The 25,786-nt window shown below is 47.2% G+C and overlaps 1 protein-coding gene across 1 annotated transcript in view; it reads left to right on the top strand.

Annotated features, from left to right (window-relative positions):
• LOC129472121 (small ribosomal subunit protein uS9-like) overlaps positions 1–25,786 on the top strand; it is a 40,494-nt gene that overhangs the window by 12,740 nt on the left and 1,968 nt on the right. Inside the window, exons 2-3 of the mRNA XM_055261549.1 lie at positions 21,016–21,130; positions 21,182–21,499. Coding sequence (XP_055117524.1) covers positions 21,016–21,130; positions 21,182–21,499 — 433 coding nt within the window. The remainder of the gene's footprint in view (positions 1–21,015; positions 21,131–21,181; positions 21,500–25,786) is intronic.

Genomic DNA, 25,786 nt, shown 5'->3' with positions numbered 1-25,786 from the left:
ATCTCAGCTCACTGCAAGCGTCGCCTCCTGAGTTCACGCCATTCTCCTGCCTCAGCCTCCCAAGTAGCTGGGACTACAGGCCCCTGCCACCACACCCGGCTAATTTTTTGTATTTTTAGTAGAGACGGGGTTTCACTGTGTTAGCCAGGACGGTCTCGATCTCCTGACCTCATGATTCGCCTGCCTTGGACTCCCAAAGTGCTGAGATTACAGGCGTGAGCCACCGTGCCCAGCCTGAGATTCTCTGTTTTAATATGGCTTTTGATTTGTTTTGATGGAGGTAATGTATCAATTTTTTTCCTTTATGGTCTTATTTATTTATTTATTGAGGCGGTGTCTCATTCTGTCACCCAGGTTGGAGTGCAGTGGCAAGATTTCTGCTCAATCGATCCTTCCACCTCATCCTCCTGGGTAGCTGGGATCACAGGCACATGCCACCACACCCAGCTAATTTTTTGTGTTTTTGGTAGAGACAGGGTTTCATGTTGCTCAGGCAATCTTCCTGCCTTAGACTCCCAAAGTGCTGGGATTACAGGCATGAGCCATGAAGCCTGGCCTGCGTTTCCTTTTATCTTAAGAAACTTCTCTTCAGCTGGGCGCGGTAGCTCATGTGCGTGTAATCCCAGCACTTTGGGTGGTTGAAGCGGGCGGATCACCTGAGGTCAGGAGTTGGAGACCAGCCTGGCCAACATGGTGAAACCCTGTCTCTACTAAAAATACAAAAATTAGCTGGGTAAGGCGGTGGGCGTCTGTAGTCTCAGCTACTCGGGAGGCTGAGGCAGAAGAATTGCTTGAACACAGGAGGCAGAGGTTGCAGTGAGCCGAGAAGGCGCCACTGCACTCCAGCCTGGGTGACAGAGTGAGACTCTGTCTCAAAAAAAAAAAGAAACTTCTCTTGTCTGTTTGTGGCTTGTACCTGTAATCCCAACACTATGAGAGGCTAAGGCAGGAGGATCATCAGAGCCCAGGAGTTTGAGACCAGCCTGGGCAACACAGCAAGACTTCATCTCAGAAAAAATTAAAAATGAATAAGTAAATTGTTTAAAAAAAGAAAAAAAATTTTTTTTTGAGACAGAGTCTTGCTATGTCACCCAGGCTGGAGTGCAGTGGCACAATCTCAGCTCATTGCAACCTCCACCTCCTGGCGTCAAGGGATTCTCCTGCCCCAGCCTCCCAAGGAGCTGTGATTACAGGCATGTACCACCACGCCCGGCTAATTTTTGTATTTTTAGTAGAGATGGGGTTTCACCATGTTGGCCAGGCTGGTCTCAAACTCTTGACCACAGGTGCTCCGCCACCGAAAGTGCTGGGATTACAGGTGTAAGCCACCGCTCCCGGCCAGAAACTTCTCTTTATCCTGAGCTCTTAACAACCATCTCCTATAATTTCCTGAAAGTATTGAAGTGTCACTTTCAGCTGGGCGAGGTGGCTCACACCTGTAGTCCCAGCACTTTGGGAGGCCGAGGAGGGCGGATCGCTTGAATCCAGAAGTTCAAGATCAGGCTGGGCAACATGGTGAAACCGCGTCTCTACCAAAAATACAAAAATTAATCAGGTGTGGTGGTGGGCCCCTGTAGTCCCAGCTACTTGGGAGGCTGATGTGGGAGGATAGCTTGAGCCTGGGAGGCGGAGATTACAGTGAGCAGACATCATGTCACTGTACTCCAGTCTGGGTGACAGAGAGAGACCTTGTCTTAAAATAAAATAAAATAAAATATAAAGTGTTGCTTTCATATTTAATATCTTGCCTTTTTTTTTTTTTTTTGAGACAGAGTCTTGCTCTGTCACCTGGCCGGAGTGCAGTGGCGCAATCTTGACTTACTGCAACCTCTGCCTCCCAGGTTCAAGCGATTCTCCTGTCTCAGCTTCCCAAGTAGCTAGGACTACAGGTGCGTGCTGCCACAGAGATGGGGTTTCACCATGTTGGCCAGGATGGTCTTGATCTCTTGACCTCGTGATCCGCCCGCCTCAGCCTCCCAAAGTGCTGAGATTACAGGCGTGAACCACCACACCCAGCTATCTTGACTTTTTTTTTTTTTGAGACGGAGTCTTGCTCAGTCACCCAGGCTGGAGTGCAGTGGCGCATCTCGGCTCACTGCAAGCTCCGCCTCCCTGGTTCACGCCATTCTCCTGCCTCAGCCTCTCCAAGTAGCTGGGACTACAGGCGCCCACCACCACGCCCGGCTAATTTTTTTGTATTTTTAGTAGAGACGGGGTTTCATCGTGGTCTCGATCTCCTGACCTCGTGATCCGCCCGCCTCGGCCTCCCAAAGTGCTGGGATTACAAGCGTGAGCCACCGCTCCTGGCCGACTTTTTTTTTTCTCTGTGTAGTAAGATCAGATCCAAGTTCATTTCTTTCCAAAAGGATTACAGATTATCCCAGCACCGTTTGCTTACTAGTTCATCCTTTGCCCCCAGTCAGCAAAGTCGTATGTATGGTGCCTCAAGTTTCTGTACTGGTGTGGATCTGCAGTGGGGCTGCTTTTCCTGACCTATTGGCCAGGCTTACCTTTCCGTAATTAATACTTTGTTTTTTGAGACAGAGTCTTGCTCTGTCACCCCGGCTGGAGTTCAGTGGTGTGTTCTCGGCTCACTGCAACCTCCACCTCCCAGGCTCAAGCGACTCTCGTGCCTCACCCTTCTGAGTACCTGAGACTACAGGCATGCGCCACCATGCCCAGCTAATAATGTTTTGTATTTTTAGTAGATACAGGGTTTCACCATGTTGACCAGGCTGGTCTCAAACTCCTGAGCTCAGGCAATCTGCCCGCCTTGGCCTCCCAAAGTGCCAGGATTACAGGCGTGAGGCACTGCACCTGGCCACCTTTCTGTAATTAATACTGATAGTTTGTGTAATACATTTTATTTTTCCATGGAAAGCACACACACACACACGCACGCACACTACTCTCAAGAAAAACTCTGAGGCTCGTTCACCCAGATTTGTGATTGTTACTGGTGTTAAAATGATGTCACCTGGAGGCTTTTTTGAATTTACCAGGACTCACACTTAATGCAAAAGGAAGAAAGCTCTCTCAGGTGAGACAGCCACGGAGTGGGAGGGTGCGGGAGGAGGCCAACATCATCATCAAGGAGCCCCTGCAAACATGCTGCCCAGGAGGCAAGACCTGTTTGGCATGTAGGCCAGTCCTGGTCCACAGGTAAACATTCCACGCACTGGGGCAGAGGGGACTTGAGGAATTTATTTACTTCTTTATTGGATGGAGGAGGGTGGTGAGGGAAGAATGGGAAGTATTTGGTTCACCCCTGCCATTTATCCTGGGATTCCTGACATCTGAGGAATCTGCATCCATACTGATTTGTTGACCCTGATTCTTTCTTTCTGCTTTTGTTTTGTTTTGTTTTTGAGACAGTCTCACTCTGTTGCCCAGGCTGGAGTGCAGTGGCATGATCTCAGCTCACTGCAACCTCCGCCTCCCGGATTCAAGCGATTCTCCTACCTTAGCCTCCCAAGTAGCTGGAATTATAGGCATGCACCACCATGCCTGGCTAATTTTTGTATTTTTAGTAAAGACGGGGTTTTGCCATGTTGTCCAGGCTGGTCTGGAATTCCTGACCTCAAGTGACCCACCCGCCTCGGCCTCCCAAAGTGCTGGGATTATAGACATGAGCCACTGCACCCGGCTGACCCTGATTCTTTATCCAGGGCCAAAATCGGCCTTTGCACAACAGAGGGAACTGTTTGCAAAACAGAGGTTTTTTTAATTTAATTTTTTTTTTTTGAGACAAGGTTTTGCTGTGTCACACAGGCTGGAGTGCAGTGGCCAAATCATGGCTCAAGTGATCCTCCCACCTCGGCCTCCCAAGTAGCTGGGACTAGAGGCACATACCACCATACCTGGCTAATTTAAAAAAATTTCTTTTTAGCAACAGGGATCTCACTATGTTGTCCAGGCTGGTCTCAAACTTCTGGGATCAAGTGAACCTCCTATTTCAGCCTCTCAAAGTGCTGGGATTACAGTCATGAGCCACTGCACCTGGTTGGGTTTTTAGACACGTGACTGTTTAGTGAAAACACAGCACTAGGCTTTTTGAAGCTAAATGACCTGGGTTTGAGTGCTAGCTCTGCCAACATTAATGACTTAGTTTAAATCTCAGTTTCCTCCCTAATGTGAGGATAATACTGCCTACATCAAAGAGTTCTAACAAGCTGAAGTATTGGAAAGGGCTTTGTTAGCTGCAATGCTCCTGCCAAATGTTCTTCATAGCCTTTCCTAAGAGGAGGAAAAAAGAGAGATTTTAGTTTTGTAATTTGGTTGCCCTAAATAACAATGGGCAAGAGCTAAATCACAAGGCATAAGTGGCAGTGGACACAAGTTTGTTGGAAACATTCCCCAACATTTTTAGCCAAAAAGTTGTTCAGTTCTCTGTGTTCTCCCTCTTCTGCAACCTACACCCAGCCAAGGGCTGACTCAATCTTAAGGGAGAAGTAGCATGAATTCAACATTGCATTCAGCATCCTCTGTTCCTTCACTGATCCTCTATTCTTTAGGTAAGGAGAGCCCCAGAATGAGAGGTCTTCAAGAGATGAAATCAGAAGTTGTCAGAGGCTGGGTGTGGTGGCTGACACCTGTAATCCCAGCACTCTGGGAGGCCGAGGCAGGTGGATCACTTGAGCTCGGGAATTTGAGACCAGCCTGGGCAACACGGTGAAACCCTGTCTCTACGAAAAATACAAAAATTAGCTGAGTGTGGTGGCGTGCACCTGTAGTCTCAGCTGCTTGGGAGGCTGAGGTGAAAGGATTGCTTGAGTAAGGGAGGCAGAGGTTGCAGTGAGCCAAGAGTGCGTCACTGCACTCCAGCCTGGGGGACATAGCAAGACCCTATTTCAAAAGAAAAAAAAAAGTTGTCAGAGATTTATAAAGGGGATTCAGACATTAGGTGAGAAGTTTGGATGAGATAAACACTAAAATCTCTTCGAACTCCAAAGTTCTATACAAAAGAGTTCCTCTCAAAGTGTATCATCTAGTTGGGGAGATAAAACCTGAACAGGCCGGGCCCGGTGGCTCATGCCTGTAATTCCAGCACTTTGGGAGGCTGAGGCAGGCAGATCACGAGATCTGGAGATCGAGACCATCCTGGCTAACATGCTGAAACCCCGTCTCTACTAAAAATACAAAAAATTAGCCAAGCATGGTAGCAGGTGCCTGTAGTGCCAGCTATTTGGGAGGCTGAGGCAGGAGAATGGCGTGAACCTGGGAGGCACAGCTTGCAGTGAGCCGAGATCGTGCCACTGCACTCCAGCCTGGGTGACAGAGCGAGGCTCTGTCTCAAAAAAAAAAAAAAAATGTCGTATAGTGATAGAAGTAGTTATAGGGTATCCAGATGAAGCTCTGGCTATACCTAAGGCATGAACACTCATCGGGGCAAGCCAGTGTGGTCTGGCTGGAAAAGGGATGCTCTTGGGAGGTGACTAAGCTGAGAGTGGGGAGGCTGGGGAGATTCATTGTACTGAGTGCCTACTGCCAGATATTCTGGAGCTTTTATCCCAGTGGGAGATGCAGACAAAAACAGGTAAACAAGAGAATGCAGATAGAAATAAGAAAAATAAGGCAAGGGAAAGAATGGAGGGGAGGAACACGTGAAATGAGATGCAAGTGATATCAAGGAGGCTTCTGTGTGCAGAACTTGAGTGTGGACCTTACGGGCAGAGGAAACAGCATAGGTAAAGTCCTGAGGCGAGCATAATCATTGTGTATTTGAATAACCACCGCAAGGAACAGTGACTATTTTTCCACTAGATGAGATGTGTGGGTTTCTCCCATCTAGGCACTTCCTTGGAGCTGACTAGAGAACAGATATGGCTTTTTTTTTTTGAGACAGAGTCTCGCTCTGTTGCCCAGGCTGGAGTGCAGTGGTGCAATCTCGGCTCACTGCAACCTCCACTTCCCGGGTTCAAGCGATTCTCCTGCCTCAGCCTCCTGAGTAGCTGGGATTACAGGCACGCACCACCATGCCTGACTAATTTTTGTATTTTTTTAGTAGAGATGGGGTTTCACCATGTTGGTCAGGCTAGTCTCGAACTTCTGACCTCAGGTGATCTGCCTGGCTTAGCCTCCCAAAGTGCTGGGATGACAGGCATGAGCCACCACGTCCAGCCACAGATATGGCTTTATAAGACAGCCAATGTGACTTGGGACAACTAAAGTTGGAAGGCTTCAGCCAGCTGTCATTAAAGGAAGGGTGGGCCCTTGGTCTGCAACTGCCAATTAAAGAGATTATAGGGTAACAGTGACAGCAACATTGCAACTGAAAGGGACAAGCACAGCTTGCTAGTCAGTGTGAGCCTAGAGGTGGCTTAGAAGACAAAGGCGTCTCACATTATGCTCCCACTCACACATATACACCTTAGTTTTGTGAGGTGTGCAGGATAGTTTTCATCTTCATATTGCACCTGTGGAAACTGAAGTGAAATGACTTACTCAAGCCGTATAGTAAGCAGCCAGCTAGGCTAAGATCCAGTTTCCTCATTCCCAATCAACTGCTCTTCCCTTTATTTATGTATGTATGTATTTATTTATTTAGAGACAGAGTCTCACTCTGTTGCCCAAGCTGGAGTGCAGTTCGAGGCTGCAATGAGCTATGATGGTGCCACTGCACTCCAGCCTGGGTGACACTCTATACTGGGCAACAGATGGAGAACCCATCTCTTACAAAAAAAAAAAAAAAAAAAAAAGGGAGAAAAAAGTCTGTTTCTGCCTTAACTCTATTCCACTCAAAATCTATGCCCAACTTGTCCTATTTTCGTTTCTTTTTTTTTGAGACAGCGTCTTGCTCTGTCACCCATGCTGGAGTGCAGTGGCACAATCTCAGCTCACTGCAAACTTTGCCTCCTGGGCTCAAGTGATGCTCCCAACTCAGCCATCCAAGTAGCCGGGACTACACCACCACACCTAGCTAATTTTTTTTTTTTTTTTTGAGATAGGGTCTTGCTCTGTCGCCCAGGCTGGAGTGCACTGGCACATTCTTGGCTCACTGCAACCTCTTGCTCTTGGGTTCAAGCGATACTCCTGCCAGCTAATTTTTGTATTTTTTACAGGCATGATCCACTGCACCTGGCCTGAGACTCCATCTCTACAAAAAAAAAAAAATTAGCCAGGCATGGAGTGGCACACCTCCTCGGGAGGATGAGGTAGGAGGATAGCTTGAGGCCATGAGTTCAAGGCTGCAATGAGCTATGGTGGTGTCACTGCACTCCAGCCTGGGTGACAGAGCAAAATCTTGTCTCCAAAAATAAATAAATAAGAATAAAATTGCATAAGATTATATTCTAAGTAGGCCGGGCGCAGTGGCTCACACCAGTAATCCCAGCACTTTGGGAGAGTGAGGCGGGTGGATCACGAAGTCAGGAGATCAAGACCATCGTGGTTAACATGGTGAAATCCCGTCTCTACTAAAAACACAAAAAATTAGGCAGGTGTGGTGACCGCACCTGTAGTCCCAGCTACTCGGGAGGCCGAAGCAGGAGAATCGATTGAATCTGGGAGGCAGAGGTTGCAGTGAGCTGAGATTGCGCCACTGCACTCCAGCCTGGGCAACAGAGCGAGACGCTGTCTCAAAAAAAAAAAAAGAAATATCAGAAGTACTGCCTGAAACTATTCAGTCCAGAAGTCAGAAACTTTGGGCCTAGGCCAAATCTAGTATACTGACTGTTTTACTATGGCCTGCGAACTAAGAATGGCTTTTATATCTTTTAAAAGGCTAAAAAAAAAAAAATGACCGGCGCAGTGGCTCACGCCTGTAATCCCAACACTTTGGGAGTTCAAAGTGGGTGGATCACCTGAGGTCAGGAGTTCAAGACCAGCCTGACCAAACATGGTGAAACTCCGTCTCTACCAAAAATACAAAAATTACCCAGGTATGGCCGGGCACGGTGGCACACGCCTGTAATCCCAGCACTTTGGGAGGCCAAGGCAGGCGGATCACAAGGTCAGGAGATCAAGACCATCCTGGCTAACACAGTGAAACCCCGTCTCTACAAAAAATACAAAAAATTAACCGGGTATGGTGGCGGGCACCTGTAGTCCCAGCTGCTTGGGAGGCTGAGGCAGGAGAATGGCGTGAACCCAGGAGGCGGAGCTTGCAGTGAGCCCAGATTGCGCCACTGCACTCCAGCCTGGGCGACAGAGCAAGACTCCATCTCAAAAAAAAAAAAAAAAAAAATTACCCAGGTATAGTGGCGTGTGCCTGTAATCCCAGTTATTCGGGAGGCTGAGGCAGGAGAATCGCTTGAACCCAGGAGGCAGAGGTTTCAGTGAGCCGAGATCATGCCACTGCACTCTAGCCTGGGCAACAGAGTGACTTGGTCTCAAAAAAAAAAAATCAAAATAATGTTGTGATTATTGTGAATAATTTGATTATGACATGTAAAATTGTATGAAATTCAAAAATCAGTGTCCACAAAAAAAAGTTTTATTGGAATAATTTTTTTTTTTATTTTTGGGAGCCAGAGTCTTGCTCTGTTTCCCAGACTGGAGTGCAGTGGCGCAATCTCGGCTCCCTGCTACCTCCGCCTCCCGGGTCAAGTGATTCTCCTGCCTCAGCCTCCTGAGTAGCTGGGATTATAGGCGCCTGCCACCAAGCCTGGCTAATTTTTGTATTTTTAGTAGAGATGGGGTTTCACCATCTTGGCCAGGCTGGTCTTGAACTCTTGACCTCGTGATCCACCCACCTCGGCCTCCCAAAGTGCTGGGATTAAGGTGTGAGCCACTATGCCCGGTCTTTTTTTTTTTTTTTTTTTTTTTTTTTGAGATAGAGTCTCACACTGTCACCCGGGCTGGAGTGCAATGGTGCGATCTCGGCTTACTGCAACCTCCGCCTCCCAGGTTCATGTGATTCTCCTGCCTCAGCCTCCTGAGTAGCTGAGATTACAGGTGCACATCACCACATCCAGCTAATTTTTTGGTTTTTTAGTAGAGATGGGGTTTCACTATGTTGGCCAGACTGGTCTCAAACTCCTGACCTTGTGATCCGCCCACCTCGGCCTCCCAAAGTGCTGAGATTACAGGCGTGAGCCACCGCGCCTGGCCCTTTTTTTTTTTTTTAAGACAGAGTCTCACTCTGTTGCCCAGGCTGGAGTGCAGTGGCGTGATCTCGGCTCACCACAACCTCCGCCTCCCAGGTTCAAGCGATTCTCCTGCCTCAGCCTCCTGAGCAGCTGGGATTACAGGCGTGTGCCCCCACGCCTGGCTAATTTTTGTATTTTTAGTAGAGACAGGGTTTCACCATGTTGGTTAGGCTGGTCTTGAACTCCTGACCTCAGGTGAGCCACTGGCCTCAGCCTCCCAAAGCAGGAATAAAACTTTTTCCCATTTGTTTATATATATATGTTTTTTATGTCTGCATTGCACTCCAGCCTGGGCAACACGTGAGACTCCATCTCAAAATAAATAAATAATAAAAAATAAAATAAAAAAGCTTGCTGGCCTCTGGGCTGGACCAGTAGCTCCCCTTCTATTGATGGGAAATTTGAGGCACAGAGAAAATGACTGACCTAAGATCATACAGAGAGTCAATGGCAGAAATAACTCTGGCTCCCTATTAGTGCTCTTTTCACTTCATTACCATATAAAAGCAGATAAACAAAGGTTTCTCAGCTTCTCATGACAATGACTACTTGGTCCTTTTATATGCCTCATCTCTGCTCATTCTCACCCTTGTCTAACCTAGGTTCTAGCAGCTGCACACAGATGCAGCTGTAATCTTGAGAGGGCAGCACTCGTTAAGGTGACTCCAAAATGCAATCTCTTATCTGAGACCCAAAAATGGTGTGAATATATCGTCCTGTCCTAACGAAAAAAAGAAAACTGCATTAGAAAGTGTCTCAACTGCTTCTGATGATGATATATATGCATTCACACCAGTGTAAATGTAAGAGGTTTTCCTTTTTTTTTTTTTTTTTGACAAATTGTCAACAAAGGTGAATTCAAGCACAAACAATCCCCACATTTAGCTAGACTGGAAAGCACTGAGGCCACATCAGTGGCAAAAGCAAGACAGGCATTTGAGAGAACCACCCGGAGAAACTTTTTTTTTTTTTTTTTTGAGACAGAGTCTCCCTCTGTTGCCAGGCTGGAGTGCAGTGGCTTGATCTCTGCTCACTGCAACCAACCTCCGCCTCCCAAGTTCAAGCAATTCTGCCTCAGCCTCCCAAGTAGCTGGAACTACAGGCACACGCCACCACGCCTGGCTAATTTTTTGTATTTTAGTAGGGACGAGTTTCACCAGGTTGGCCAGGATGATCTCAGTCTCCTGACCTCGTGATCTGCCTACCTCGGCCTCCCGAAAGTGCTGGGATTACAGCTGTAAGCCACCGCGCCCAGCCCCCAGAGACACTTTTAAGTGTTTTCTGAGCACTGGGGAAACATGAAGAGGGAGAAAATTAGATCTCAGAGAGCCCAAGGGACAGTTTTAAGTAGACTTGTGACCCAGGTTTGTCCTTTTCTGAGTAGACTAGAGGTTCCATCTCTTTATTCTGGGATGTCCAATAATAAAATGGGGCTAGTAGGGCTTGCAGGCAATGAGGTATTTATGAAGTACAATTAATGTACGCAAAGGGCTTTGAGATCCTTCAGATTAAAAAGTGTCCTGTGCAGGTGCAAGATGGACTGGTGTTGCTGTGAGGGCATATATATTTTGTGGGTGTCACCATTGTTGTTGAACAAGGCAGTGGGGGAAAAAGTAGGTTAAGATTATGTGGCACAATCCTTCAACGTGACCCAGAACTGGGCCATAGGAAACTTGTACAGACTATCACATCAGATGGTGGAGAGAAACATCACTGAGAATGCATAAATCCCCGGAGGCAGAATGGTTAGCTTCATGATGCACAGTCATGCCTAGAAAAATCTGGTGGGGCTATTTAGAAAAACAGATATGGTACTTCTGGCTTTATAAGGAAGGGGACCAAGTCACATTACTCAGCAAATATCTTTCCTTAGTCTGAACTTGGCTTCTAAGATTTTCTGAGAACTGAGCTTTTTTTTTTCTTTTTTTTGAGATGAAGTTTCGCTCTTATTGCCCAGGCTGGAGTGCAATGATGTGATCCCGGCTCATTGCAACCTCTGCCTCCCGGGTTCAAGAGATTCTCCTGCCTCAGGCTCCCGAGTAGCTGGGATTACAGGTGCCCGCCACCAAACACAGCTAATCTTTTAAAAAATATATTTAGTAGAGACGGGGTTTCACCATGTTGGCCAGGCTGGTCTTGAACTTATGACCTCAGGTAAACCGCCTGCCTCTGCCTCCCAAAGTGCTGGGATTACAAGCGTGAGCCACCACGCCTGGCCTGAGCATTTTTTCTAAATAATCTTGAAAGGCCTGGTGCTGGGTTAATAGCAGGAACTAGGCTAGCAGCATAATTAAACATCCCCATATTGCAACACTTAAACATATGGGAATCTCAATGAGTTCCTAATGTATAATTCCTAAATTTAATCCTAAATTGTTCCACTGAATCCCTTTATATGACCTTGGCTAGTTATGTAATATCTTAATCTCCAGTGGTAATGAAAAATGTGAAAATGGGCCGGGTGCGGTGGCTCACGCTTGTAATCCCAGCACTTTGGGAGGCCGAGGAGGGCGGATCACAAGGTCAGGAGATCGAGACCACGGTGAAACCCCGTCTCTACTAAAAATACAAAAAAAAAAATTAGCCAGGCGTAGTGGCGAGTGCCTGTAGTCCCAGCTACTCGGAGAGGCTGAGGCAGGAGAATGGCGTGAACCCGGGAGGCGGAGCTTGCAGTGAGCCGAGATTGCGCCACCGCATTCCAGCCTGGGCGACAGAGCGAGACTCCGTCTCAAAAAAAAAAAAAAGAAAAAGAAAAATGTGAAAATGATGGTGTGAGTTGATTCATTTCTCCTTGCAGATATTCTATCAGGACCAATGATAAGGGCTTCTAGAAATAAAACCTCAGCAGACAGGAAACTGCCTTCAAACTTCAGCAATCAAGAATATTACTTACTTTAGCCCCTGGAATGCATGAGAAAATGGAAATGCACTGAATTAGATTTTTACAAAATTTTTATCAGCTAGAACTTTGGTCCAGATCACTCCTATAATATTCAGGAAGACCATACAGATTTATCATGAAAATGAATAGTTCAGTTTACTTGGGGTATGATTAGTTAGGAAGGAATTAAGAAATCCTTAGCAGAAATATCCATACATTTAAAACTTAATTCTGGCCAGGGACAGTGGCTCACACCTGTAGCCCCAGGACTTTGGCAGGCCGAGGCGAGTAGATCACCAGAGGTCAGGAGTTCAAGACCAGCCTGGCCAAAATGGTTAAACCCTGTCTCTATTAAAAATACAAAAAAAAAAAAAAAAAAAAAAAAAGCCAGGTGTGGTGGCACACGCCTGTAATCCCAGCTACTTAGGAGGGTGAGGCATGAGAATCACTTGAACCCAGGAGGTGGAGGTTGCAGTGACTGAGATTGTGTCACTGTGCTCCAGCCTGGGTGACAGAGTGAGACTTTGTCTCAAAAAACAAACAAACGAACAAACAAAAAACACAGACAGTTCTGTAATACTATATGGTTTTATAGGGCAAAACTATTTTGTAAAATATTATTAGGCCGGGCGCAGTGGCTCACGCTTGTAATCCCAGCACTTTGGGAGGCCGAGGCGGGTGGATCACGAGGTCAGGAGATCGAGACCACGATGAAACCCCATCTCTACTAAAAATACAAAAAATTAGCCAGGGGTGGTGGCGGGCGCCTGTAGTCCCAGCTATTTGGAGAGGCTGAGGCAGGAGAATGGCGTGAACCCGGGAGGCGGAGCTTGCAGTGAGCCGAGATTGCACCACTGCACTCCAGCCTGGGCGACAGAGTGAGACTCCGTCTCAAAAAAAATAAATAAATAAATAAAATAAAATAAAATAAAATATTATTATACTCCATCCATGAATTTCAAAGCAGTTGACAGAATCATTAGAGTCTTGGTGTATCCTTCTATGCTTTAAAAAAAATACATTTAAGGGCCGGGCGCGGTGGCTTACGCTTGTAATCCCAGCACTTTGGGAGGCCGAGGTAGGAGGATCACGAGGTCAGGAGATCGAGACCACGGTGAAACCCCGGCTCTACTAAAAATACAAAAAAAATTAGCCGGGCATGGTGGCGGGCGCCTGTAGTCCCAGCTACTCGGAGAGGCTGAGGCAGGAGAATGGCGTGAACCCAGGAGGCGGAGCTTGCAGTGAGCCGAGATTGCGCCACTGCACTCCAGCATGGGCAACAGAGCGAGACTCCGTCTCAAAAAAAAAAAAAAAAAAAAATCCATTTAAGAAGTAAAAAAGCCAGGCATGGTGGCTCACGCCTCTAATCCCAGCACTTTGGGAGGCCGAGGCAGGTGGATCACGAGGTCAGGAGATCAAGAACATCCTGGCTAACATGGTGAAACCCCGTCTCTACTAAAAATACAAAACGTTAGCCAGGCGTGGTGGTGGGCGCCTGTAGTTCCAGCTACTCGGGAGGCTGAGGCAGGAGAGTGGTGTGAACCTGGGAGGTGGAGCTTGCAGTGAGCCAAGATTGCGCCACTGCACTCCAGCCTGGGCGACAGAGTGAGACTGTCTCAAAAAAAAAAAAAAAAAGAAAAGAAAAAGAAGAAGTAAAAAAAGCCGGGCGTGGTGGCTCATGCCTGTAATCCCAGCACTTTGGGAGGCCGAGGCGGGCAGATCATGAGGTCAGGAGTTTGAGACCAGCCTGGCCAAGATAGTGAAATCCCGTCTCTACTAAAAATACAAAAAATTAGCTGGGCATGGTGGGGGGCATCTGTAATCCCAGCTACTTAGGAGGCTGAAGCAGGAGAATCGGTTGAATCCAGGAGGTGGGGGTTGCAGTGAGCTGAGATCACGCCACTGCACTCCAGTGTCGACGACAGTACGAGACTCTGTCTCAAAAAAAAAAAAAAACAGTAAAAAACTCAGTGGACTTTATCCTCATACTAACATAAACAGTTTAAATAGTATTTCTCAGATTATAAAGCACTTTTACATTTATTATCTGATTTGATTTAATCTTCAAAACAACCCTGTGGGGTAGATGTGTTGTATATACTTAATAGATTTAATAAATTTCTAAAATTAACTCAATGAATATTTGTCGAGCAACTACTATTTGCCAGGCACTAGTCTAGAAGATGACCATTCAGACAAAAAACACACCAAGACCCTACCAAAAATATTTATGTAACTTGCCCAAGAACACAGAAAGTGAATCCAATCATTTTGACTGGTGTACTCTATCATTTTTCCTATCTTAATTTGGAAAAATGAAGCATAGATTTTTTTTTCTTTTCGAGACGGAGTCTCGCTCTGTCGCCAAGACTGGACTGCAATGGCATGATCTCGGCTTACTGCAACCTCCGCCTCCCAGGTTCAAGCAATTCTCCTTCCTCAGCCTCCTGAGTAGCTGAGACTACAGGCATGCGCCACCACACCCAGCTAATTTTTTTATTTTTATTTTTATTTTTTTTTTAGTAGAGATGGGGTTTCACCATGTTGGCCAGGCTGGTCTTGAATTCCTGACCTCAGGTGATCCACCTGCCTTGGCCTCCCAAAGTGCTGGGATCACAGGCGTGAACCACAGTGCCCAGCCAGCATAGATAATTATCTTGACTCTGTCTGTTGGTAAATTTGTGGCATTTCTTGCGTGGACTTGCTCAACCACATTTGCTTGCCAGCATCTGCCCCCATACATTCCATCCTCCAGTCCTCTACTGCTGAACTATCAAAAGCCAGTTCCTTTGCTTATGCAGCCCTTCCCTCCTACTTCAGGGCTCAGATCATCCTGTCAATTCTTTCCACTCTCCAGCCCACATCAATTCCCTACTCCCTGACTGGGCAACACAGTGAGACCCTGTCTCTACAAAAACTTTAAAAATTAGCCGGGGGTGGTGGCGTGCTCTTGTATTCCCAGATACCTGGGAGGCTGAGGCAGAGGGGGGAGGATCCCTTGTACCCAGGAGTTAAAAGCTGCAGTGAGCCATGATCACATCACTGCTGGGTGACAGAGCAAGACCCTGTCTCAGAAAATAAAAAAAAAAAAAACTGAAAACATCCAGCATATTTGTAAACAGGGTTTCAGTGTCCCCAATATAATGGATACTGTACTTAACTTGTTTATCTTCTTTTGAAAGGAGAGAGAAATCTTTCTTAAGGCCAGAAACAGTGACTCATGCCTGTAATCCCAGCACTTTGGGAGGATGAGGTGGGCGGATCACTTGAGGCCAGGAGTTCGAGACCAGCCGGGCCAACATGGCAAAACCCTGTCTCTACTAAAAATACAAAAATTAGCCAGGCATCCTGGCATGTGCCTGTAGTCCCAGCTACTCGGGAGACTGAGGCAGGAGAGTCACTTGAAACCAGGAGGCACGGGACACGGTGGCTCATGCCTGTAATCCTAGCACTTTGGGAGGCCGAGGCAGGTGGATCATGAGGTCAAGAGATCGAGACCATCCTGGACAACATGGTGAAACCCCTGTCTCTACTAAAAATACAAAAATTAGCTGGACGTAGTGGTGTGCACTTGTAGTCCCAGCTACTTGGGAGGCTGAGGCAGGAGAATCGCTTGAACTTGGGAGGTGGAGGTTGCAGTGAACCAAGATCGTGCCACTGCACTCCACCCTGGCGACAGAGGGAGACTCCATCTCAAAAAAAAAGAAAAAAGGAAAGAAACCAGGAGGCAGAGGTTGAAGTGAGCTGAGATTGTGCCACTGCACTCCAGACTGAGCGACACAGCAAGATTCCATCTCAAAAAAACCCCAAAACTAACTTTTTTTTTTTTTTTTTCTGAGACAGAGTCACTCTGTCGCCCAGTCTGGAGTGCAGTGGTGCGATCTCGGCTCACTGCAAGCTCCGCCTCTCGGGTTCACGCCATTCTCCCTCCTCAGCTTCCCGAGTAGCTGGGACTACAGGCGCCCGCCACCACGCCCAGCTAATTTTTTGTATTTTTAGTAGAGACGGGGTTTCACCATTCACAGGATGGTCTCGATCTCCTGACCTCGTGATCCGCCCACCTCGGCCTCCCAAAGTGCTGGGATTACAGGTGTGAACCACCGCGCCCGGCCAAAACTTTCTTAAAATTTAATACTCTCCAGGAAGTAGAATTTCCATGACATATACTCTACATGTAACTAATGCACTAATACCATCAGAAATACATCTCAACTGGTTTGTTAAAGAAATGATCTTTTCCGGGCTGGGCGTGGTGGCTCACGCCTGTAATCCCAGCACTTTGGAAGGCCGAGGTGGGTAGATCACGAGGTCAGGAGATCGAGACTATCCTGGGTAACATGGTGAAACCCCGTCTCTACTAAAAATACAAAAAAATTAGCCGGGCCTAGTGGCGGGCGCCTGTAGTCCCAGCTACTCCGGAGGCTGAGGCAGGAGAATGGCGTAAACCCGGGAGGCGGAGGTTGCAGTGAGCCGAGATCACGCCACTGCACTCTGTCGCCTGGGCGACAGAGCAAGACTCCGTCTCAAAAAAAAAAAAGAAATGATCTTTTCCTCAGCTGTATTTTAAGTTCAACATCAGTGATTCTTAGGAGGAGTGAGAAAGGTCCCACGAAGTAGGTAATTCAAGGGATATATCAGAATCCCTCGAAATCCTGATATTCCATTTTAGAAGACAGCTTTCCTCAACCACCCCCAGTTTTTTTTTTTTTTTGGAGATGGAGTCTCACTCTGTCCCCCAGGCTGGAGTGCAGTGGTGTGATCTTAGCTCACTGCAACATCTGCCTCCCAATGCCCCAAAATTGAATCCAATCCCTCAACCACTACCAGTATAAATCAGTGTAAATGACAGAAGTATAGTATGTGCTAGGACAAAGGAAAAACAGGTGAAGACCTTATTCTACATAAGCTGGAGAGCAACATTTCATAAATAATTAGAAAATGTACACTTAACCATATACTACTGCTAGGCTTCATCCAAACTGACAAATATCAAAAAATAAAAAATTGTGGGCTGCGCGCAGTGGCTCACGCCAGTAATTCAAGCACTTTAGGAGGCCAAGGCGGGCGGATCACCTGAGGTCAGGAGTTCCAGACCAGCCTGGCCAACATGGCAAAACCCCGTCTCTACTAAAAAACACAAAAATGAGGCTGGGCGCAGTGGCTCACGCCTATAATCCCAGCACTTTGGGAGGCTGAGGTGGGCGGATCACGAAGTCAGGAGATAGAGACAATCCTGGCCGACATGGTGAAACCCTGTCTCTACTAAAAATACAAAAATTACCTGGGTGCGGTGGCACGTGCTGGTAATCCCAGCTACTCAGGAGACTGAGGCAGGAGAATCACTTGAACCTGGGAGGTGGAGGTGGCAGTGGGCCAAGATCACGCCACTGCACTCCAGCCTGGTGACAGAGCTAGACTCCGTCTCAAAAAAAAAAAAAAAAAATTAGCTGGGTGTGGTGGCGCGTGCCTGTAATCCCAGCTACTCGGGAGGCTGAGGCAGAAGACTGCTTGAACCTGGGAGGCTGCAGCTATAATGAGCCGAGATTGCACCACTGCACTCCAGCCTGGGTGACAGAGCAAGACTCTGTCACAAAAAAAAAAAAATTCTGAAATTCTGAAGGTGGAGCTTGACCCCAAAGTGATATATCTGTTTTCCTTTTTTTTTTTTTTTTTTTTTGGAGACAGAGTCTCACTCTGTGACCCAGGCTGGAGTGCAGTGGCACGATCTCAGCTCACTGCAACCTCCACCTCCTGGGTTCAAGCGATTTTCCTGCCTTAGCCCCCTGAGTAGCTGGGATTACAGGCATGAGCCACCACGCTCAGCTAATTTTGTATTTTTAGTAGAGACGGGGTTTCTCCAAGTTGGTCAGGCTGGTCTTGAACTCCAGACCTCCGGTGATCTGCCTGCCTCAGCCTCCCAAAGTGCTAGGATTACAGGCATGAGCCACCGCGGCCAACCTTAATATTTGTATTTTTATTAGAGATGGGGTTTCACCAGGTTGGCCAAGCTGGTCTTGAACTCCTGACCTCAGGCAATCCACCCATCTCAGCCTCCCAAATGCTGGGATTACAGGTGTGAGCCACCGTGCCCAACCCATGTTTTCAAATTAAGCACGTAGACAATCTTTTTTATTTCACTGTTGTTCACTGGGATGTAGTGGAACTAGAGGAGGGTCCAATATGGGGGAAGAAAGTCTTTTAAAAAGAAAATTACGGCTGGGCGCAGTGGCTCACGCCTGTAATCCCAGCACTTTGGGAGGCCAAGGCAGGCGGGTCATGAGGTCAGGAGTTTGAGACCAGCCTGGACAACATGGTGAAACCCCGTCTCTATTAAAAATACAAGAATTAGGCGGGTGTGGTGGCGCATGCCTGTAATCCCAGCAACTCAGGAGGCTGAGGCAGGGGAATCACTTGAACCCGGGAGGCAGAGGTTGCAGTGAGCAGAGATCAGGCCACTGCACTCCAGCCTAGGTGACAGAGCATGATTCTGTCTCAAAAAAAAAAAAAAATAGTAAAGAAAAATATAGCCGGGCACAGTGGCTCACGTCTGTAATTCTAGTACTTTGGGAGACAGAGGCAGCAGGATCTTTTGAGCTGGAGTTCTCCCGGCCAAGAAATAATTTATTATTCATGTTATCATGGAGCAGATATGAGGGTAGAAGGAGACCACATCCTGGGAGTGTAACAATTCCTCCAGAAGCCCTAAGGTTTTGAGTTCCCTCTTGCTGCACTGACCCAGGAACTTCCTAAAACAGAAGGTACTTTCCAACATCACAGTCTCTGGCATCTTCCCCTTTAAGCCTCACTGTCAGACTTTTCCAAAGGTCATACTTACTGTTTTTTTTTTTTTTTCTTCAATCCATTCCAATCAAGCTTTTGCCTCCTACTCCACCCAGACAGCTCGTGTCAAGGTCACCAATGACTTCCACTTATTCATTCAACACTCAATTTTCATGCCTCAGCTTAATCTCTCAGCAGCATTTCACAGTTGACCATTCCCTCCACTTTATTATTATTATTATTTTTTTGAGACCGAGTCTTACTCTGTCATCCAGGCTGGAGTGAAGTGGTGCGATCTTGGCTCACTGCAACCTCCGCCTCCCAGGTTCAAGCAATTCTCCTGCCTCAGCTTGTCAAGCCACCATTCCTGTGCAACACCATTACCGGCTAATTTTTGTATTTTTACTAGAGACAGGGTTTCACTATGTTAGCCAGGCTGATCTCAAACTCTTGACCTCGTGATCCGCCCGCCTCGGCCTCCCAAAATGCTGGGATTACAGGCGTTAGCCGCCTCGGCCTCCCAAAATGCTGGGATTACAGGCGTTAGCCACCGAGCCCTGCCCAAGCCCAGCTAATTTTTTTTTTTTTTTTTTAAACGGAGTTTCGCTGTTGTTGCACAGGCTGGAGTGCAATGGCACAATCTCAGCTCACCGCAACCTCCGCCTCCCGGGTTCAAGCGATTCTCCTGCCTCAGCCTCCCGAGTAGCTGGGATTACAGGCATGCGCCACCACAACCAGCTAATTATGCATTTTCAGTAGAGAGGGGTTTTTCCATGTTGGTCAGGATGGTCTTGAACTCCCAGCCTCAGGTGATCCGCCCGCCTGAGCCTCCAAAAGTGCTGGGATTATAGGCATGAGCCATCACACCTGGACAATTTTTGTATTTTTTTAGTAGAGTTAGGGTTTCACCATGTTGGCCAGCTGGTCTCGAACTCCTGACCTCAAGTGATCTGCCTGCCTCAGCTTCCCACAGTGCTGGGATTACAGGTGTGAGCCACCCTGCCAGGCCACCTGCTCCATTTTCTTGACTTCCTGGACCTAACTGGTTGTTCCTTCTCATCCTGCTTTGCAAACCTTCTTCTCAGACCTTTTAACAGTGGAATGCTTCAGGGCTTCCTTGATCCTATTTCCTTCTATATTTATGTTGGTGATCTCATCCAGTTTGAGGCTTTTAAATGCTACCTATATATAGGATAACTCTCTCACACACAAATATACATAATATACAAAAAGGGCATATATAAAAATATACATCTCCAGAACTTCCTCATAAATCAAGACCCATATATCCAATAGCCCACCAGCGTCTCCCTTTGATATCTAATAAACACCTCAAATTGAACATGCCCAAACTGAACTTCTGATCTTCCCCTGCAGAACTGCTCTATCCAGTCCTCCTTCATTACAACTCTTTTAGTTGCCCAGCTCAAAAAAATGTTTTGGCTCATCCTTGCCTCCTCTTTTTATCAAACCCAGGTTCAATCTACCAGAAAGTCTGCTTGGATTTACTGTTAAAATATATCCAGGGCCCAGTGGCTCACACCTGTAATCCCAGCACTTTGGGAGGTCAGGAATTCCAGACCTGCTTGACCAACATGGTGAAACCCCATCTCTACTAAAAAATACAAAAATTAGCCAGGCGTGGCAGCGCATGCCTGTAATCACAGCTACTTGGGAGGCTGAGACAGGAGAATCGCTTGAACCCGGGAGGTGGAGGTTGCAGTGAGCCAAGATGTCGCCCAGGCTGGGTGACAAGAGCGAGACTCCATCTCAAAAAAAAAAAAAATTAGCCAGGCAGTAGTAGCACACGCCTGTTGTCCCAGCTACTCAGGAGGCTGAGGCACCTGGGAGGCGGAGGTTGCGGTGAGTCGAGATTGCACTACTGCACTCCAGTCTCGGCGACAGAGTGAGACCCTGTTTCAAACAAACAAACAAAAACGGCCAGGCGCGGTGGCTCACGCCTGTAATCCCTGTATTTTGGGAGGCCGAGAGAGGCAGATCACGTGAGGTCAGGAGTTCGAGACCAGCCTGGCCAATATGGTGAAACCCCATCTCTACTAAAAATACAAAAATTAGCTTGGTGTGGTGGCGGGCGCCTGTAGTCCCAGCTACTTGGGAGTCTGGGGCAGGAGAATAGCTCGAACCTGGGAGGCGGAGGTTGCAGTGAGCCGAGATCGCGCCACTGCAGTCCAGCCTGGGCAATAGAGTGCGACTCTGTCTCAAACAAAAAAACAAAACAAAAACAAAAAAACACACTCTCTCTAGTCCACACTCACAGCCATGCCGTCCAAAGGGCCCGCTGCAGTCGGTGCTGGTCTTTGGACGCAAGAAGACAGCCACAGCTGTGGCGCACTGCAAACACGGCAATGGTCTCATCAAGGTGAATGGGTGGCCCCTGGAGATGACTGAGCCGCGCATGCTACAATACAAGCTGCTGGAGCCAGTTCTGCTTCTCGGCAAGGAGCGATTTGCTAGTGTGGACATCCATGTCCGTGTGAAGGGTGGTGGTCTCGTGGCCCAGATTTATGCTATCCATCAGTCCATCTCCGAAGCCCTGGCGGCCTATTACCAGAAATATGTGGATGAGGCTTCCAAGAAGGAGATCAAAGACATCCTCATCCAGTACGACCGGACCCTGCTGGTAGCTGATCCTCGTTGCTGCGAGTCTAAAAAGTTTGGAGGTCCTGGTGCCCGTGCTCGCTACCAGAAATCCTACCGACAAGCCCATCATGACTATCAAGATTCACCTGTATAATAAACAGTTTTTGAGGGCTTTTAAAGTTAAAAAACAAAACAAAAACACAAAAATTATCCGGGTGTGGTGGCATGTGCCTGTAATCCCAGTTACCCAGGAGGCTGAAGCAGGAGAATTGCTGGAACCCGGGAGGCAGAGGCTGCAGTGAGCCGAGATCATGCCACTGCACTCCAGCCTGGGTGACAGAGCAAGACTCCATCTGAAAAAAAAAAATCTCTCTATATATATCTCCAGGATATATTTTGGTCATTAAAGCCACCCTCCCCTTCACTTAGATCACTGATATGGCCGATTCATTTGGCTCCTGCTTCTACCCTGGGCCTTTTTTTTTTTTTTGAGACGGACTCTCACTCTGTTGCCCAGGCTGGAGTGCAATGGCACATTCTTGGCTCACTGCAAGCTCCGCCTCCAGGGTTCACCCAGTCTCCCGCCTCAGCCTCCAGAGTAGCTGGGACTACAGGCCCCCTCCACCACGCCTGGCTAATTTTGGTTTTGTATTTTTAGTAGAGACGGGGTTTCACCGTGTTAGCCAGGAGGGTCTCGATCTCCTGACCTCATGATCCGCCCGCCTCGGCCTCCCAAAGTGTTGGGATTACAGGTATGAACCACCGCGCCCAGCCCAGGGCCTCTTATTTTCAATACTTTGGGCAATCCTTCTAAAACCTGTCATATCATTAAAAGCCATAAAAACCTATTACGGTTTACCAGGTTCTACAGATCTGCCCCACACACTCCTCTGACTCTTTGACATTCATCCTATACCCCCATCTTGACCATTCTATTTTTTTTTGAGACAGGGTCTCACTGTCACCCAGGCTGGAGTGCAGTGGCTCAATCAAGGCTCACTGCAGCCTCGACTCACTTCCCAGGCTTGAGCAATTCTCCCACACAAGTAGTTTGGACCACAGGTGCAAGCCACCATGCCTGGATAACTTTTATATTTTTTGTAGAGACGGGGTTTCACCATGTTCCCAGGTTGGAGTGCAGTGGTGCAATCATAGCTCACTGTAACTTCAAACTCCCAGGCACAAGCAATCCTCCTGCCTCAGCATCCCAAGTAGCTGGGACTAAAGGTGCACAACACCACGCCCAGGTAATTGTAACATGTTGTAGAGACCAGTCTTGCTATGTTGCACAGGTTGACCTGCAACTCCTGGCCTCAAGCAATCTTCTCACCTCTGCCTCCCAAAGTGCTGGGATCACAGGCATGAGCCATCACGCCCAGCTATGACCATCCTATTTCAACCACACTGATTTCCTTCCTCTATTTCATATGTGCCAGTCAAGCTTGCTCCTCCCTGAAGGTGTTTTCATTTATGATTCCCTCTGCAGTCTCTTCCCTAGATATCCACGATTTGCTCCCTTCGCTTCTGCAAATCTTCATTCATAAATTATCTCTTTGTTGGGGCGCCATGTCACACACCTACCATTTTGGGGAGTTGTAATCGTAATCCTACCACTTTGGGGAGTTGAAGCGGGAAGATCACTTGAGCCAAAGAGTTAGAGGCTGCAGTGAACTAGGATTACACCACTGCATTTCAGTCTGGGTGACAGCGAGACCCTTTCTCTAAAAAAGTACAAATAAAAGTAAAACCATCTCCTTCTTGAGGCCTATCCTAACCACCTCATTTAAAATTGCAAGACTTGCTTCATCTCTATTATCCTTCACTGTATTTTCACTATAGCACTTGCCACTTCTATTATTTAATTTCCTTATTGTCTGTCTCCCTTCTCCTCCACCAGGTTAAGCTCCATGAGAACAGGGATCTTTGCTTTGTTTTTATTCAGTGATGTACCTAAACACCTGGGATAGGCTCTGGCACATTGTTTGATGCTCAAAAATTGTTAAACAAGTAAATTAAAATCCTGAGTTTCCAGTCTTTTTGATATATTGTCTAACTAGGCCACTTATACCATGATGCCAACATGATAAATCTACAGGTTTCATACAATCTGCACACTTGTCAGGATAGAATTTTGCTTTGGGGATGACCATTTTGTACTCTGGCAGGACAAAAAAATGTTGGGTGTCCCAGGAGCATTGTTTACTTTTATAGATGTGTTTCTATTTTTCTTCTTCTTTTGAGACGGAGTCTCACTCTGTCACCCAGATTGGAATGCAGTGGCATCATCTTGGTTCACTACAACCTCTGCCCTCCCTGGTTCAAGTGATTCTCCTGCCTCAGCCTCCCGGATTATAGGCGCGTGCCAGCACGCCTGACTAATTTTTATGTTTTTTAGCAGAGATGGGGTTTCACCATGTTGGTCAGACTGGTCTGGATTTCCTGACTTCATGATCCGCCCGCCTCAGCCTCCCAAAGTGCTGGAATTACAGGCGTGAGCCAGCGTGCCTGGCCATGTTTCTACTTTTCTAAGAAGTATACTGTTGCTGCAAGGATTTGTTCCTTGAACTCCAATACTTCTGAAGTACAGGGAAGCGTTTTATAACCAACTCTGAGCGTTTTACCTCAAAGGAGAAAAAATTATTACACTATGTGGGAGTGCTAACTGCTGCCAAAAATATTTTGAAGGACTTCCCATATTACTAAAGTCTCTAAAGAACCTCATTTATCTTTACTAGGAAAAAGTTATTGCTGTTTTAAATTCTCTTCTATTCCAGAATTTGCCTTGAGAAGCTGTTCTCTCCTTGAACAATGCATTAAAAAAAAAAAAAAAAAAAAAGAACAAATCCAAAGGCATGGGCAAAAGGGACCTAGCCCACACCATTTACTTTTTTTTTTAGACGGAGTCTTGCTCTGTCGCCCAGGCTGGAGTGCAGTGGCGCGATCTCAGCTCACTGCAAGCTCCGGCTCCCAGGTTCACGCCATTCTCATGCCTTAGCCTCCCGAGTAGCTGGGACTACAGGCGCCCACCACCATGCCCGGCTAATTTTTTTTTTTTGAATTCTTAGTAGAGACGGGGTTTCACCATGTTAGCCAGGATGGTCTCCATCTCCTGACCTCGAGATCTGCCTGCCTCGGCCTCCCAAAGTGCTGGGATTACAGGCGTTGAGCCACTGCGCCCAGCCCAGCCCACACCATTTCTATACTGCATTGACTGTCTTAAGAATCTCGGTGTAATCAAAGTTTTGGTTAACATCTACCCTCTTTTAGGGAACACAAATGTGGTACAAATTAATTCAGACACCTCAGTTTTAGAGTAAGAAAGAAAAACTACATGAACAATGAATTGGCAATTCTGGAATTCACTAGTCTGGTCTAGCTTGACAAACACAAATGAGATCCATGACCACATAAACAAAGGCCTTTTCACCTCTGGGGCAGATCATGAGATTGTGGTGATTCAAAATCTGTTTATTTGAACATGGTTCTCTGCATAAAGTTCACTAGTTCCAACAGTGTTTGGGTTTTGTCGGTTTAGGAAGCTGGAAAAACTCTTAAGGTCGATATGAGGATGGGGGAGGAGGTTAGCCCTGGATTTAACTGTTTGCAAATGTACGCCATTGGTCATAAGGGAGATGTTAACTGTGCAAACACCACCCACTCTTTTTTTTTTTTTTTTTTGAGACAGAGTTTCGCTCTTCTTGCCCAGGCTAGAGTAACAATGGCGCGATCTCGGCTCACCTCAACCTCCACCTCCCAGGTTCAAGAAATTCTCCTGCCTCAGGCTCCGGAGTAGCTGGGATTACAGGCATGCACCACCACGCCCGGCTAATTTTGTACTTTTAGTAGAGACGGGGTTTCTCCATGTCGAGGCTGGTCTCGAACTCCTGACCTCAGATGATCCGCCTGCCTCAGCCTCCCAAAGTGCTGGGATTACAGGCGTGAGCCACCGCGCCCGGCCACCACCTACTCTTTAATACAAATCAACACCATTTTTTGTAGAATAAAAAGATGTGCTTTCTGTGTTAAATGTAATGGTTAAAGGTATAAAGCATTTGTTTTGGGCTCTGTCGCCCAGGCTGGAGTGCAGTGGTACGATCTCGGCTCACTGCAAGCTCCGCCTCCCGGGGTTCACGCCATTCTCCTGTCTCAGCCTCCCGAGTCGCTGGGACTACATGCGCCCGCCCCCACGCCCGGCTAATTTTTGTATTTTTTTTTTTTAGTAGAGACAGGGTTTCACCGTGTTAGCCAGGATGGGCTCGATCTTCTGACCTCGTGATCCGGCCACCTTGGCCTCCCAACGTGCTGGGATTACAGGCGTCAGCCGCTGTGCCCGGCCTAAAGTATGTGTTTTATAAATAAAAATTAACCCCAGGAATTAGGAGTGTTTAAACAGACCCTTCTAGTCTGTTCAAGTGCTAGACAATCCTTCGAATCT

Source organism: Symphalangus syndactylus, chromosome 22, assembly GCF_028878055.3.
Source record: "Symphalangus syndactylus isolate Jambi chromosome 22, NHGRI_mSymSyn1-v2.1_pri, whole genome shotgun sequence".
Classification (NCBI taxonomy): Eukaryota; Metazoa; Chordata; class Mammalia; order Primates; family Hylobatidae; genus Symphalangus; species Symphalangus syndactylus.
Note: the sequence above shows the minus strand (reverse complement) of the source record. Positions and strands in the feature narration are given on the sequence as shown.